The sequence below is a fragment of the Periplaneta americana genome, chromosome 2 (assembly GCF_040183065.1).
Source record: "Periplaneta americana isolate PAMFEO1 chromosome 2, P.americana_PAMFEO1_priV1, whole genome shotgun sequence".
Taxonomy (NCBI): domain Eukaryota; kingdom Metazoa; phylum Arthropoda; class Insecta; order Blattodea; family Blattidae; genus Periplaneta; species Periplaneta americana.
Genome location: NC_091118.1, coordinates 172,443,481 through 172,460,692, shown reverse-complemented (window position 1 = coordinate 172,460,692; position 17,212 = coordinate 172,443,481). Strand labels below are relative to the sequence as shown.

General features: G+C 30.7%; 1 protein-coding gene across 2 annotated transcripts in view; it reads right to left on the bottom strand.

Annotated features, from left to right (window-relative positions):
- Positions 1-4,149: 4,149 nt before the first annotated feature.
- LOC138694816 (G-protein coupled receptor Mth2-like) overlaps positions 4,150-17,212 on the bottom strand; it is a 75,519-nt gene continuing 62,456 nt past the window's right edge. For both annotated transcript variants that reach the window (XM_069818912.1, XM_069818911.1), the window contains exon 8: positions 4,150-4,703. In XM_069818912.1, coding sequence (XP_069675013.1) covers positions 4,496-4,703 — 208 coding nt within the window. In that variant the 3' untranslated portion in view covers positions 4,150-4,495. The remainder of the gene's footprint in view (positions 4,704-17,212) is intronic.

The following is a 17,212-nucleotide window of genomic DNA, read 5'->3' as shown; positions in this document are numbered from 1 at the left end:
CCTCTCTCAAAGTGAGAGTCCAAGTTTCACAACCATACAGAACAACCGGTAATATAACTGCTTTATAAATTCTAACTTTCAGACTTTTTGACAGAAGACTAGATGACAAAAGCTTCTCAACCGAATAATAACAGGCATTTCCCATATTTATTCTGCATTTAATTTCCTTCCGAGTGTCATTTATATTTGTTACTGTTGCTCCAAGATATTTGAATTTTTCCACCTATTCGAAGGATAAAACTACAATTTTTATAGTTCCATTTCGTACAATATTCTGGTCACGAGACATAATCATATACCTAGTCTTTTCGGGATTTACTTCCAACCCTATCGCCTTACTTGCTTCAAATAGGATCACTCAGTATATCGTCAAAAATACTATTTCATCACTTTTCTGCATGTGCAGCCTACTATACACTGTACAATTGGATATGAAAGGTTTATTCCACAAAGAGTTGAAGTTTATTTTTCAATATACTGTGTACTTCCTAACGAAGTAAGAAATACTCGTAATAATTATATCACCAACAAAACCAATGCTTAAAAATAAACCACAGCCTAATAGCTGCTTATAGATTGTTTGTGGGAGTTGGGGGAGGGGTGGCGGCAGATTTTAGCAGCACTATACCTAAATCCGTCCCTGACGATGGAGTCTTATCCTTGCACAATATCTGCAATATGGTGATGGATTTATCACTAATCTGTGGAGATGAACAACCAGACAGATACGCCCAGTGTATAAACTGAATAGTGTTATTTCTGTGTCTCACTTTTCCTTCGAAATTCGTCATGGACAAAATACATAAATAGAAGTGATAGAATAGAATATGTAGATGGAATAGTTTAGATAGAATTAAGTAGGATAGATTAGCTGGCATACATTATGTAGATGCAGAAATAACTAAAATGCTCTCTCAATTATTATCACTCAATAAAAGAATTGTATTCCAATGGATACCAAGCCATTGTGGAATCCTGGGAAACGAGAATGCGGATGCTTTAGCAAAGAAGGGCAGCACTGCTACTTACAGACCTGTTACTAAATCTACGTATTACTCTGTGAAGAGATTTATTAAATCTACATACTTAGACTTCAACAAACAAAATTTGATAACTCAATCCCAAGGGAAAAAATGGAACTCTCTGCATCAAAATCCACAGTTAATTCCCGATTTACCACGAAAATCGTCTGTAACTGCATTTAGATTGGCAACAGGCCATGATTGTTTGGCCAAACACCTGCATAGAATTGGAATATATCAGTCCCCTAACTGTCCATTGTGCAACTCAAACCAAGAAATGGATTCGGAACACCTCAAAATCTGTGCTTCAGTGGCTAGTCATGATAATATCTTTGAAAACTATTGGAGTGCAAGAGGTCAAATGACTTTATTGTCAAACGCCTGGCATTAGAAAACAACAACAACATTATGTAGATAGAAAAGATAGAATGAAGTAGATATAACAGATAGACTAAATAGAATGGAGTAGACAGAACAAAATAGATAGAATAGATTGGATAAAAATAGATCAGAAACATCGAATAGATTAAATAGATAAAATTGATTAGAAGTTAGCATAGATTAGAGTATACAGAATAGATAGGGTAAAATGGAATAGATAGTACCTATAGATTATATAGAACAGATCTAGTAGAATAGAAACTCCCTCTTGAAACTAAAGCCCTTTGCTATGCTAGATTTAAAAAGTCAATGAAACATATTTTACTTTTCCACATGCCTTTTACTGTCAATGGGTATCTTAGTTTAGCACTCCAAATTTAACTTACAGTAGTTAGTGTCTCCTTTTTGCGTTTACTGCTCTTCTTTTCTGTTTGATTCATGTTTGGGGTGAGACTGCCCAAGAAGATATAGTACCTATGAACATATTTCTATGTACGTAACACATGTTAAGGCTCATTCACAATGAAAATTAAACATAACGTAAGCGTTAACATAAGAATGTAAACGTTATGGTAAAATCAAGAAGTCATATCATCATTCACGATGGGAACATAAACATAACAGCAAACATACTTGGTAACCATGGAAACATAACAACAATGCCATTTCCTCATATTCTGTCGTATACTTCAGTGCTCCACGATTGTGTTCTGTTTGCAAATCACGTAAGCATAAGCATGAAAGTTTGGAGTTTGCAAATTTTCATGTTAACGTCTCACGGTAATGTTTATGTCAATGCTTATGTGAATCATTGTGAATGATCCCATTTGGTAGCCTGGGCGCAAACTTCTGTGTTTATGTTACGGTTATGTTTAATTTTCATTGTGAATGGGCCTTTAGACAAACAAATTTTATTTTTCAAACTCTTAATATATTCTTTATATTAATTTAAAATCAATTTGTCAACTTAATGACATATCTACTTTAATATTTCTTTTTCAACATGTTTTTAGATAGAATACTTTACCTTAATTATCTTTAATAAGCAGATAATTTGAAATCAAACAAATTCTACTACTATTATTTCAATTTGAATTACACAACATTATTAATTTCATCCTAGATTGAAGATCATCATCAGTTACAATTGTACATACAGTTCTGCGTCATCAATTAATATTAGAGGACCACCTTTCATCATAGAAATATTTTGCTCGTAACGCAGTCATTACCAACATCGATGGCTTAAAAGCTTCAACATATGAATTTAACACCTATATTTTATTGTATATACAACATTATCAATTCGAATGAAATTTCAATGCATTCACAATGAAAGGCGTATAATAGGTTAACAAAAACATGGATTGTAAGCAAGTTGGATTAACAAAGAGTTATAATCGTAAGCATGTCTTCACACAACACTTCACATGATTCCTTTCAGATTTAAGATTCTTAAAATGTGAAGACTTGCAAAATTTATATTTTATATGTATTTGTAATTATATAATAAGGTTTTAACCAATTGACAATAAGGGCATATGCACATAAAATAAGAGATTATTGATATTTCTAAATTCAATTCCTAAATTATGTTGATTTTAATATATTTTAAGCTCATACATGCTCACTGAGTCAGGGTTTTAATTGTTGGTAATAAGGACACATGCATTTAAAACTAAGAGATTATTATATTGTAACATAAATATTGTGACAGCCCGCCGAGACTCGATCACGCGTTCCACAGAGGGCAGGATGCACGTGGAAGGATCGGGCGACGTGGCGAAGGAAGCTGCAGCCACGCAAACTAGAGGGGCGAGACGTAAGGGGAAGGACGGCACGCTGGTGCATGCCAAGAGGGGAAGAAAGCCAACTGCAGCGCGAGGTGAAGGGAGAGAAGGAGCAACGTGACAGATTATTCTCGAAAACGAATTGTCCTGTAACGGAAACGTCCGGAAGGTCCGCGAAGCGTTGCCTAGCAAATAAAAGGAAGCCAGCCTCCGAGAGGATTTGAGATTTGGACAGCAAGCCAGTTAGTCTTGTGTAGCAGGAAGCCAGCTTCGAGGCCGGAATTCGACTTGAGTGTGTCCGCAGCTGTGTGAGCATCCTGGACAGTGGACTGTCGCCAGAAGTCCGGAGTTCGAGTGCAGTGGACCGCAGTTGGGGGACCTGAGTTCGAAGTTCAGTGGACTGTCTCTGAAGGTCTGGGGTTCGAGATACTGTGAACTTGAGTGACTGAGCTAGAAGAACTAGCCGAGGCAAACGAACTGTGAACTGAGAACTGACAGCTCTGTTTTGTAAATAGTGCTTTGTGAACATTAGTTAAGATTAAGAGTTCATTGTTGTTCTCAATAATCCAAGTAAATTGTCATTGTCGTCTGTGGAGTGCAACGAATACTGTGTTACTGTGTGGAGTGGAAATCCCATTGCTGACGGAAGAGTTTAAATTATTGGAAGTGACTATTGTTGAATCAATAAAATTTCATTATTGTTTTGTAATAAAAGTTACAATATGTATCTCATGATTTCGTCTGGAATGATGAAAACGTTAATACTAAAATATATCATGTATATAAGGGCTTACACCTTACATACATATGAAGTTTAAGTCATTGACTGAAAACATCAAATTATTGTATTGCAGAAAAGTGAAGGTTCAAGGAAACTTTGGAATGAAAGAAACAAATCTTAATGTCATGAAAGTTCCATTCAAGTACAATTCATAGCATTAATGATAACACTGACACTGGTTTCTTGATTATATATTTTCAGTTATAAATCATAATTCATTGGTACAGTAAAAAAATTAAATTATGGTTTATTCAACGATGCTCGCAACTCCAGAGCTTATATCAGCATCGCTGGTGTGCCGGAACATTTTTCTCTCGTAGGAGTTATTTTATATGCCAGTAAATCTACTGACATGAGCCTGTCGCATTTAAACACACTTCAATGATACAGTAAAATTACGCTGATACACAAGCATAACATGATACAGTAAAATGTGACTTCGAAATAAGAAATATTTCTGAAATACTTTTGTTTATAACAAAATAAATGTTTTATATTACAAATATTTTAATGAGAAAAATTCAATGTGCCGTCTGTGACAGCTCTACTTCCTCTGATAATATGGCTTCTGGAACTTCTTGATTCTCTCCAACCGTCCTACTTCTTACGCAGAACTTACTGGCACATTTGAACTGTTTAAGCAATCCACGCAGAGCTCTCTTTCGGAAGAGTACAAGAATGATGAAGATGAACAATCCTTGAAGCATAACTGCCAGATTCATCACTACCCTGAAAAATATAAGTATTTCCTAGATTAATAAACTACTAAAATGATTAATAAACTACTGAAAAGGATATATTAAACAATGTGACCATAATATAAATATGGAGTGACAAAGAGTCACTTCACACATTACATTAAATTATTTTCTGTCATAGTTGCTTAAATTATTTCACTTTGTTTTGTGCTCAAATTATTTTCCTCCTTCATTACCACATATGAACGGTACACGGGAATAACGATCAAGCTCAATTTAGAAAGATTCGAGAAAAATTAATTTTAAGGATTTTTAATACTTAGTTGTGTGTATTTAATAGAAATTGACATAGTGGAATGTAGAAAATCATGATTTCTTATTTATTAAACAATGAAATTTTGTTCCAAACTAGGATGGCTATAATGGAAAATGCAATATAAACAAGGTGTAAACTACCAAAATAAGAATGATCAAGGTCCAAATATAAAACAATAGAGGCACATGGGATATAACATACATTAAATGAAACAAACTCTAACTGAAACAGTTACTTTCTTTTTGGTCGCTGGATGGCAGGTGACCTAGCACTTTCGCTCGATGACAAGTGACCTACTTTCGCTGGATGGCAAGTGGCCTAATTTCCCTCGATGGCAAGTAGCCTAATTTCGCTAGAGGGCAAGTCACCTACTTTCGCTGGATGGCAAGTGACCTACTTTCGCTGGATGGCAAGTGACCTACTTTTCCTCCATGGCAAGCGACCTACTTTCGCTGGATGGCAAGGGAAATACTTTTCCTCCATGGCAAGTGACCTACTTTCGCTCGATGGCAAGTGACCTACTTTCGCTCGATGGCAAGTGACATAATTTCGCTCGATGGCAAATGACCTACTTCCAATGGATAGCAAGCAACCTACTTTCCCTCAACGGCAAAATACCTACTTTCCCCAGGTGGTTAGTGACCTACTTCTCCTCGAAGGCAAGTGATCTTCTTTCGCTGGATGGCAACTGACATACTTTACCTCGGTGGCAAGTGACCTACTTTCCCTAGATGGCAAGTGACCTACTTTCCCTCGATAGCAAGTCACCTACTTTCGCTGGTTGACAAGTGACCTACTTTACCTCGAAGGCAAGTGACCTACTTTCCCTCGATGGCAAGTGACCGATTTTCGCTGAATGGCAAGTGACCTACTTTCGCTGGATGGCAAAAAACCTACTTCCTCTGGATAGAAAGTGACCCACTATTGCTCGATGGCAAGTGACCTACTTTCGCTTGATGAAAAGTGACCTACTTTCTCTCGATGGCAAGTGACCTACTTTCGCTCGATGGCAAGTGACCTAATTTCCCTGGATGGCAAGTGACCTACTTTCGCTGGATGGCAAGTGACCTACTTTCGCTGGATGGCAAGGCATCTACTTTTCCTCGATGGCAAGTGACCTACTTACCTTCGATAGTAAGTGACTTACTTTCCTTCGATGGCAAGTACCCTACTTTCGATGGATGTCAAGTGACCTACTTTTGCTGAATGGCAAGTGACCTACTTTCCCTCGATGGCAAGCGACCTACTTTCGCTGGATGCAATTGACCTACTTTCGCTGGATGGCAAGTGACCTACTTTCCCTGGATGGCAAGTAACCTAATTTCGCTGGATGGCAATTGACCTACTTTCGGTCGATGGCAAGTGACCTACTTTCACTCTATGGAAAGTGAGCTACTTTTGCTGGATTGCAAGTGACCTACTTTCGCTGGATGGAAGGTGACCTACTTTCGCTGGATTGAAGGTGACCCACTTTCGCTGGATGGCAAGTGACCTAATTTCCCTCGACGGCAAGTGACCTACTTTCGCTGGATGGCAAGTGACATACTTTCCATAGATTGCAAGTGACCTAATTTTCCTCTGTGGCAAGTGACCTACTTTCGCTCGATGGCAAGTGACCTAATTTCCCTCGATGGCAAGTGACCTACTTTCGCTGGATGGCAAGTGACCTATTTTCGCTGGATTGCAAGTGACCTACTTTCGCTGGATGGCAAGACATCTATTTTTCCTCGATGGCAAGTGACCTACGTACCTTCGATAGTAATGTGACCTACTTTCCTTCGATGACAAGTGACCTACTTTCGATCAATGGCAAGTGACCTAATCTCGCTGGATGGCAAGTGACCTACTTTCGCTGGATGGCAAGTGACCTACTTTTCCTCGATGGCAAGTGACCTACTTTCGCTTGATAGCAAGTGACCTACTTTCCCTCGATAACAAGTGACCTACTTCGGATGGATGGAAAGTGCCCTACCTTTCCTCGACTGCAAGTGACCTACTTTCACTGGACCCAAGTGCCTACTTTCCCTGGCGTCGTGGACAAGTAACCGGAGCCCTGGAATCAGAATTCTTAGTCAGAGAACCTGAACCTTTAATTCGGAACACAACCTGGAACTAAAAATCCTTGACCCGCAAACCTGTACCCGTAATCCGGAAAATGGTACCCGACACTCGGAGTTCTGAACTCCCAACTTTAACTCTGTAACTTTCATTTTTATTTTATCTATTTTAATATAATTTAATTTATTTTAATCTATTTTATTTTAATTTAATTAATTCAATCCAATTATTAATTTAATTATTTTATTAGAATTTAATTTGCTTGAATTAATTCAAATTCATGTAATTTTTAAATTTATTTTATTTCATTTAAATTAAATTAAACTTAGTTGATTGCATTTTAATTTATTTTAAGTAGTTTTATTTTGTTTGAATTTATTTTAATTATAATTAATTTTATTTATTTACTTATTTATAATACTTATTTTCTTGTTTAGTTTAACCTGATTTTATTTTATATTAGTTTAATTTATTATTTCTTACTTTATAACACTTTATTTAATTTTATTTAATCAAATCAGTTGAATTTATCTTATTGTAATGTAATTTATTTCAGTTTAATTTGATTTTAGTTTTGATTTAATTTAATTTATTTAATTTCTTTATTTATTTTTGGTTTTCATTTATTTTAATTTTATTTTATTTGTTTTTTATTTTACTATCTTTTAATTTATTTCTTATTCTAGGTTATTTTAAATTGATTTTAATTTAAGTTATTTTTATTTTAATTTAAGTATATGATTCAAATTGATTTAATTTTTATAAATTTATATTATTTCAATTTATTTTTATTTAATTCAATGAGTTTTATTTGGTTTTTATTTGTTTTATTTCAATTTAATTCATATCAATTTAAATTAAATGGATTTATTTCTTTTTATAGATGTTAATTTACTTTAATTTATTTAATTTATTATTTATTTCATCCTTATTCATTTTCAGTTTAAATTAATTATTGTTAATTTATCTTATTTTAATTTAATTTAATGTAATGTATTTGTATCCTGAACCTGGTACCCAGCATACTAGATCGGAACTCGGAATCATTAAAAATGGAATGCGGAATTCTGAACCAGGAACCCTTTATCCTGAACCCGCAGTCTTGGACTCTTAACTCGGAAACCTGGACATGGAAACCGAAACTCAAAATTCTGAACCTGGACTCTTCCGTCCGGAATACGGAATAATAAAAAAAATCCGGAGTACTGCTTCCGGAACCAGGAGTACTGGTCCAGCAACTCCGAATCCTCAACCCAAAGTCTTCGGCCTGGAACCGGGAGCATTGGAAGCAGAACTGAGAGTATGGGACCTGGAATCTCGAGTCCTGCAACTGGAACCCGGAGTTCGGAAAAACTGAACCCGGATCACACTACTCGGAAACTGGAACCAGCAACCCGAAACTACTAGTACTGAACTCCCAACTTCAACTTTAACTTTCATTTTAACTTAATCTCTTTCAATTTAATTCAATTTATTTTATTCTATTTTAAATACATTTATTTTTATTTAATTGATTTTAATTTAGTTCACTTTTGGTACTTTAATTTATTTAATTTCTTTTTAATTTATTTTATTTCATTTTACTTTATTTTAATTTGTTTTATTTCAACCTAATTCTTATTTCCTTTATCTTATTTACTAAAATTTAATTTAGTTTAATTTGATTTATTTATATTTAATTAATTTTATTACATTTTATTTCATTTTCAATTAGTTTCAGTTTCATTTATTTTTATTTATGTTTTAAAAACTTTTAAGATATTTTTTCACATATTTATTAAATTCTTTTATTACTTTTTCAATATTATCTCTTTCATTTTTTTAATTTTTTTTATTTTTCTCGATTTATAAATTTTTTCAGATGTTTTTAATTTTGTATTTTTTATTTTTTTATTTTATTACATTTTTTTCAATTTCGTCTTCGAATTTTTTTATTTTTTTTAATTAAAAAAAACTTTTCTCTTTATTGAGAAATTTTTTCCATTTTATTAAGTTTAATTTATTCAATTTCATTTAATTTATTTTATTATTTTATTAACTCAATTTAATATAACTTAATTTTCTACTTTTATTTACTTTACTTCAATTAATTTTAATTCATTTAAATTTAATTTATTTATTTCGTCTATTTTTATTTTATTTTGCATTACTTTAATTTACATTAATTTAATTTATTTTAACATCTTTTAACTTATTTCATTTTAGTTTATTTTAATTTATTTTAATTCGATGGAACTTATTTCAATTGATTCTGATTTTAATCCAATTTCATTTATTTTATTTTCCTTTCCATTCATTAATTTCAACTTAATTGATTTTCATTGATTTATTTTTTAATTAACATTTTACATTAAGTTATTTTAATTTAATTGATTTTATTAAATTTATTTTAATTTATTTCATTTTAGTATGTTTTAATTGAATTTAATTTATATCTTCTTAAATTATTTCATCTTAATTAAAAATTGTATTAATTTCTTTTATTTCAATTTAGTACTTTCCCTCGATAGTAAGTGACCTATATTACCTGGATGGCAAGTGACCAATTTACCCCTCGATGGCAAGAGCCCTACTTTCGCGGGATGGCAAGTGACCTACATTCGCTGGATCGTAAGTGAACTACTTTCCCTGGACTGCAAGTGACCAACTTTCGCTCGGTGCCAAGTGACCTACTTTCGCTCGATGGCAAGTGACCTACTTTCGCTGGGTGGCGAATGACCTACTTTCCATGGATGGCAAGTGGCATACTTTCCCTCAATGGCAAGTGACCTAATTTCGCTGGATAGCAAGTGACCTACATTCCCTCGACGGCAAGTGACCTACTTTCCCTGAATGGCAAGTGACCTACTTTCCATCGATGGCAAGTGACCTATTTCCGCTGCATGGCAAGAAACATACTTTCGCTGGATGAAAAGTGACCCACTTTCGCTCGGTGGCAAGTGACCTACTTTCGCAAGATCGCAAGTGACCTACTTTCCTGGATGGCAAGTGACCTACTTTCCTGGATGGCAAGTGACCTACTTTCGCTCGATGGCAAGTAACCTACTTTCGCTGGACGGCAAGTGGCCTACTTTCGCTGGATGGAAAGTGACCTACTTTCGCTGGATGGAAAGTGACCTACTTTCGCTGGATGGCAAGTGACCTAATTTCCCTCGAAGGCAAGTGACTTAGTTTCGTTGGATGGCAAGTGACCCAGTTTCCCTGGATTGCAAGTGACCTAATTTCCTTCGGTGGCAAGTGACCTACTTTCACTCAATGGCAAGTCACCTACTTTCGCTGGATGGCAATGACCTACTTTCCCTAGATGGCAAGTGGCCTACTTTCGCTTGATGGCGAGTGACCTACTTTTCCTCGATGACAAGAGACCTCTTTCCCTCCATGGCAAGTGACCTATTCTCGCTGGATGGCAGCTGACCTACTTTCGCTGAATGGCAAGTGACCTACTTTTCCTCGATGGCAAGTAACCTACTCTCCTTCGAGGGCAAGTGACCTACTTTCGCTGGATGCCAAGTGACCTATTTTCGATGGATGACAGGTGACCTACTTTCGCTGGATGGCAAGTGACCTACTTTTCCTCCATGGCAAGTAGCTCGATGGCAAGTGACCTATTTTCGTTGGATGGCAAGTGACCTACTTTCGCTCGATGGCAAGTAACCTACTTTCCCTCGATGGAAAGTGACCTATTTTCGCTGGATGGCAAGTGACCTACTTTTCCTCGATGGAATGTAACCTACTTTCGCTCTATAGCAAGTGACCTACTTTCTCTCGATGGCAAATGACCAACTTTCCCTCGATGGCAAGTGACCTACTTTCGCTGGACCCAAGTGACCTACTTTCCCTGGCGTCGTGGACAAGTAACCGGGAGTCCTGCAATCAGAATTCTGAGTCAGAGAACCGGAACCTTTAATTCAGAACACAACCTGGAACTATAAATCCTTGACCCACAAACCTGTACCCATAATCCGGAATATGGTACCCGACACTCGGAGCTCTGAACTCCGAAATTAAGTCTATAACTTTCACTTTTCTTTTATCTATTTTAATTTAATTTAATCATTATTTTAATTATTTTATTAGAATTTAATTTGCTTCAATTTATTTAAATTCGTGTAATTTTTTAATTTATTTTATTTCACTTAAATTTAATTAAACTCAGTTGATTACATTTCAATTCATTTTAAGAAATGTTATTTTGTTTTAATTTATTTTAATTATAACTTATTTATTTAGTTATTTATAATATTTATTTACTTGCTTAGTTTAACTTTAATTAATTTTATATTATTTCAATTTATTATATCTTACATTATATTATATTTTATCTAAATTTATTTATTCAATTCAGTTGAATTTTTAAATTTATTTTTGTTTTTCATTAATTTTAATTTAATTTCATTTAATTTTTATTTTACTATGTTTTAATTTATTTCTTATTCTAGGTAATTTTAAATTGATTTTAATGTAAGTTATTTTTATTTTAATTTAGGTAGGCCTATATGATTCAGATTGATTTAATTTTTATTAATTTATATTATTTCAATTTATTTTTATTTAGTTCAATGAGTTTTATTTGATTTTTATTTGTTTTATTTCAATTTAATTCATATCAATTTAAAGTAATTGGATTTATTTCTTTTTATACATATTAATTACTGTTAATTTATCTTATTTTAATTTAATTTAATGTAATGTATTTGTATCCTGAACCTGGTACTCGGCATACTAGATCGGAACCAGGAATCATTAAAAATGGAAACCGGAATTCTGAACCAGGAACCCATTATCCTGAACCCGCAGTCCTGGACTCTTAACTCAGAGTCCTGGACATGGAAACCGAAACTCAAAATCCTGAACCTGGACTCTTCTGTTGGAACCCGGAATAAAAAACCCGGAGTACTGTTTCCGAAACCAGGAGTAATGGTCCAGCAACTCCGAATCCTCAACCCAAAGTCTTCGAGCTGGAACCAGGAGCATTGAACCCGGAACTGAGAGTATGGGACCTGGAATCTCGAGTCCTGTAACTGGAACCCGGAGTTCGGAAAACTGAACCCGGATCACGCTACTCGGAAATTGGAACCAGCAACCCGGAACTACAAGTACTGAACTCCCAACTTCAACTTTAACTTTCATTTTAACTTAATCTATTTCAATTTAATTCAATTAGTTTTATTTTATTTTAAATACATTCATTTTAATTTAATTGATTTTAATTTAGTTCACTTTTCGTATTTTAATTTACTTTATTTCAGTTTAATTCATTTTATTGCAATTTGCTTTATTTTATTTTTTTATAATTTAATTTATCTTGTTACATGAATTTAATTTATTTATTTATTTGTCGTATTGCAACCTAATTTTCATTTCTTTTATCTTATTTAATAAAATTTATTTTAGTTTAATTTAATTTATTTATATTTAATTAATTTTATTATATTTTATTTTATTTTCATTTATTTTTAGTTTCATTTATTTTTATTTATGTTTTACAATTTTTAAGATAATTTTTCACATATTCATTAAATTCTTTTATTTCTTTTTTAATTTTATCTCTTTCATTTTTTTTTATTTTCTTTTTTTTTATATTTTTCAAATGTTTTTAATTTTCTATTTTTTATTTTTTTAGAACTTTTTATTTATTTTTATTTTTAAAATATCTTTTTATTCCTTAAAATTTTAAAAAATCTTTTTTTTTATTTTTTTTTTTCATTTTCGTTTTCGAATTTTTTTTATTTTTCTTAATTAAGAAAACTTTTCTCTTTATTGAAAATGGTTTTCTATTTTATTAAGTTTAATTTATTCAATTTCATGTTATTAATTTTATTACTTTATGTTAACTCAATTTAATTTAACTTAATTTTGTTATTTTTATTTATTTTACTTGAATTAATTTCAACTCAATTAAATTTAATTTATTTTATTTCGTCTTATTTTTATTTTATTTTGCTTTACTTTAATTTAAATTAATTTAATTTATTTTAACATGTTTTAACGTATTTTGTTTTAGTTTATTTTAATTTATTTTAATTTAATGTAACTTATTTTCATTGATTCTGATTTTAATCGAATTTCATTTATTTTATTTTCCTTTCATTTCATTAATTATATTTTATCTTAATTTAATTTCATTGATATATTTTTTATTAATATTTTACATTAATTTATTTTAATTTAATTGATTTTATTAAATTTATTTTTTAATTTATTTCTTTTTAGTATGATTTAATTTAATTTAGTTTATATCTTCTTATATTTCATCTTAACTTAAAATTGTTTTAATTTCTTTTATTTCAATTTACTACTTTCCCTCGATAGTAAGTAACCTACTTTACATGGATGGCAAGTGACCTACTTACCCCTCGATGGCAAGTGACCTACTTTCGCTCGATGGCAAGTGACCTATTTTGCCTCGATGGCAAGTGACCTACTTTCCCTCGATGGCAAGTAACCTACTTTCCCTCGATGGAAAGTGACCAACTTTCCCTCGATGGCAAGTGACCTACTTTCGCTGGATGGCAAGTGACCTACTTCAGATGGATGGAAAGTGCCCTAACTTTCCTCGACTGCAAGTGACCTACTTTCCCTGGCGTCGTGGACAAGTAACCGGGAGTCCTGGAATCAGAATTCTGAGTCAGAGAACTTGAACCTTTAATTCAGAACACAACCTGGAACTATAAATCCTTGACCCACAAACCTGTACCCATAATCCGGAATATGGTACCCGACACTCGGAGTTCTGAACTCCCAAATTAAGTCTATAACTTTCACTTTTCTTTTATCTATTTTAATTTAATTTAATCATTATTTTAATTATTTTATTAGAATTTAATTTGCTTCAATTTATTTAAATTCATGTAATTTTTTAATTTATTTTATTTCATTTAAATTAAATTAAACTTAGTTGATTACATTTCAATTCATTTTAAGAAATGTTATTTTGTTTTAATTTATTTTAATTATAACTTATTTATTTAGTTATTTATAATATTTATTTACTTGCTTAGTTTAACTTTAATTAATGTTATATTATTTCAATTTATTATATCTTACATTATATTATATTTTATCTAAATTTATTTATTCAATTCTGTTGAATTTTTAAATTTATTTTTGTTTTTCATTAATTTTAATTTAATTTCATTTAATTTTTATTTTACTATGTTTTAATTTATTTCTTATTCTAGGTAATTTTAAATTGATTTTAATGTAAGTTATTTTTATTTTAATTTAGGTAGGCCTATATGATTCAGATTGATTTAATTTTTATTAATTTATATTATTTCAATTTATTTTTATTTAGTTCAATGAGTTTTATTTGATTTTTATTTGTTTTATTTCAATTTAATTCATATCAATTTAAAGTAATTGGATTTATTTCTTTTTATACATATTAATTACTGTTAATTTATCTTATTTTAATTTAATTTAATGTAATGTATTTGTATCCTGAACCTGGTACTCGGCATACTAGATCGGAACCAGGAATCATTAAAAATGGAAACCGGAATTCTGAACCAGGAACCCATTATCCTGAACCCGCAGTCCTGGACTCTTAACTCAGAGTCCTGGACATGGAAACCGAAACTCAAAATCCTGAACCTGGACTCTTCTGTTGGAACCCGGAATAAAAAACCCGGAGTACTGTTTCCGAAACCAGGAGTAATGGTCCAGCAACTCCGAATCCTCAACCCAAAGTCTTCGAGCTGGAACCAGGAGCATTGAACCCGGAACTGAGAGTATGGGACCTGGAATCTCGAGTCCTGTAACTGGAACCCGGAGTTCGGAAAACTGAACCCGGATCACGCTACTCGGAAATTGGAACCAGCAACCCGGAACTACAAGTACTGAACTCCCAACTTCAACTTTAACTTTCATTTTAACTTAATCTATTTCAATTTAATTCAATTAGTTTTATTTTATTTTAAATACATTCATTTTAATTTAATTGATTTTAATTTAGTTCACTTTTCGTATTTTAATTTACTTTATTTCAGTTTAATTCATTTTATTGCAATTTGCTTTATTTTATTTTTTTATAATTTAATTTATCTTGTTACATGAATTTTATTTATTTATTTATTTGTCGTATTGCAACCTAATTTTCATTTCTTTTATCTTATTTAATAAAATTTATTTTAGTTTAATTTAATTTATTTATATTTAATTAATTTTATTATATTTTATTTTATTTTCATTTATTTTTAGTTTCATTTATTTTTATTTATGTTTTACAATTTTTAAGATAATTTTTCACATATTCATTAAATTCTTTTATTTCTTTTTTAATTTTATCTCTTTCATTTTTTTTATTTTCTTTTTTTTATATTTTTCAAATGTTTTTAATTTTCTATTTTTTATTTTTTTAGAACTTTTTATTTATTTTTATTTTTAAAATATCTTTTTATTCCTTAAAATTTTAAAAAATCTTTTTTTTTATTTTTTTTTTTCATTTTCGTTTTCGAATTTTTTTTATTTTTCTTAATTAAGAAAACTTTTCTCTTTATTGAAAATGGTTTTCTATTTTATTAAGTTTAATTTATTCAATTTCATGTTATTAATTTTATTACTTTATGTTAACTCAATTTAATTTAACTTAATTTTGTTATTTTTATTTATTTTACTTGAATTAATTTCAAGTCAATTAAATTAAATTTATTTTATTTCGTCTTATTTTTATTTTATTTTGCTTTACTTTAATTTAAATTAATTTAATTTATTTTAACATGTTTTAACGTATTTTGTTTTAGTTTATTTTAATTTATTTTAATTTAATGTAACTTATTTTCATTGATTCTGATTTTAATCGAATTTCATTTATTTTATTTTCCTTTCATTTCATTAATTATATTTTATCTTAATTTAATTTCATTGATATATTTTTTATTAATATTTTACATTAATTTATTTTAATTTAATTTAATTTAGTTTATATCTTCTTATATTTCATCTTAACTTAAAATTGTTTTAATTTCTTTTATTTCAATTTACTACTTTCCCTCGATAGTAAGTAACCTACTTTACATGGATGGCAAGTGACCTACTTACCCCTCGATGGCAAGTGACCTACTTTCGCTCGATGGCAAGTGACCTATTTTGCCTCGATGGCAAGTGACCTACTTTCCCTCGATGGCAAGTAACCTACTTTCCCTCGATGGAAAGTGACCAACTTTCCCTCGATGGCAAGTGACCTACTTTCGCTGGATGGCAAGTGACCTACTTCAGATGGATGGAAAGTGCCCTAACTTTCCTCGACTGCAAGTGACCTACTTTCCCTGGCGTCGTGGACAAGTAACCGGGAGTCCTGGAATCAGAATTCTGAGTCAGAGAACTTGAACCTTTAATTCAGAACACAACCTGGAACTATAAATCCTTGACCCACAAACCTGTACCCATAATCCGGAATATGGTACCCGACACTCGGAGTTCTGAACTCCCAAATTAAGTCTATAACTTTCACTTTTCTTTTATCTATTTTAATTTAATTTAATCATTATTTTAATTATTTTATTAGAATTTAATTTGCTTCAATTTATTTAAATTCATGTAATTTTTTAATTTATTTTATTTCATTTAAATTAAATTAAACTTAGTTGATTACATTTCAATTCATTTTAAGAAATGTTATTTTGTTTTAATTTATTTTAATTATAACTTATTTATTTAGTTATTTATAATATTTATTTACTTGCTTAGTTTAACTTTAATTAATGTTATATTATTTCAATTTATTATATCTTACATTATATTATATTTTATCTAAATTTATTTATTCAATTCTGTTGAATTTTTAAATTTATTTTTGTTTTTCATTAATTTTAATTTAATTTCATTTAATTTTTATTTTACTATGTTTTAATTTATTTCTTATTCTAGGTAATTTTAAATTGATTTTAATGTAAGTTATTTTTATTTTAATTTAGGTAGGCCTATATGATTCAGATTGATTTAATTTTTATTAATTTATATTATTTCAATTTATTTTTATTTAGTTCAATGAGTTTTATTTGATTTTTATTTGTTTTATTTCAATTTAATTCATATCAATTTAAAGTAATTGGATTTATTTCTTTTTATACATATTAATTACTGTTAATTTATCTTATTTTAATTTAATTTAATGTAATGTATTTGTATCCTGAACCTGGTACTCGGCATACTAGATCGGAACC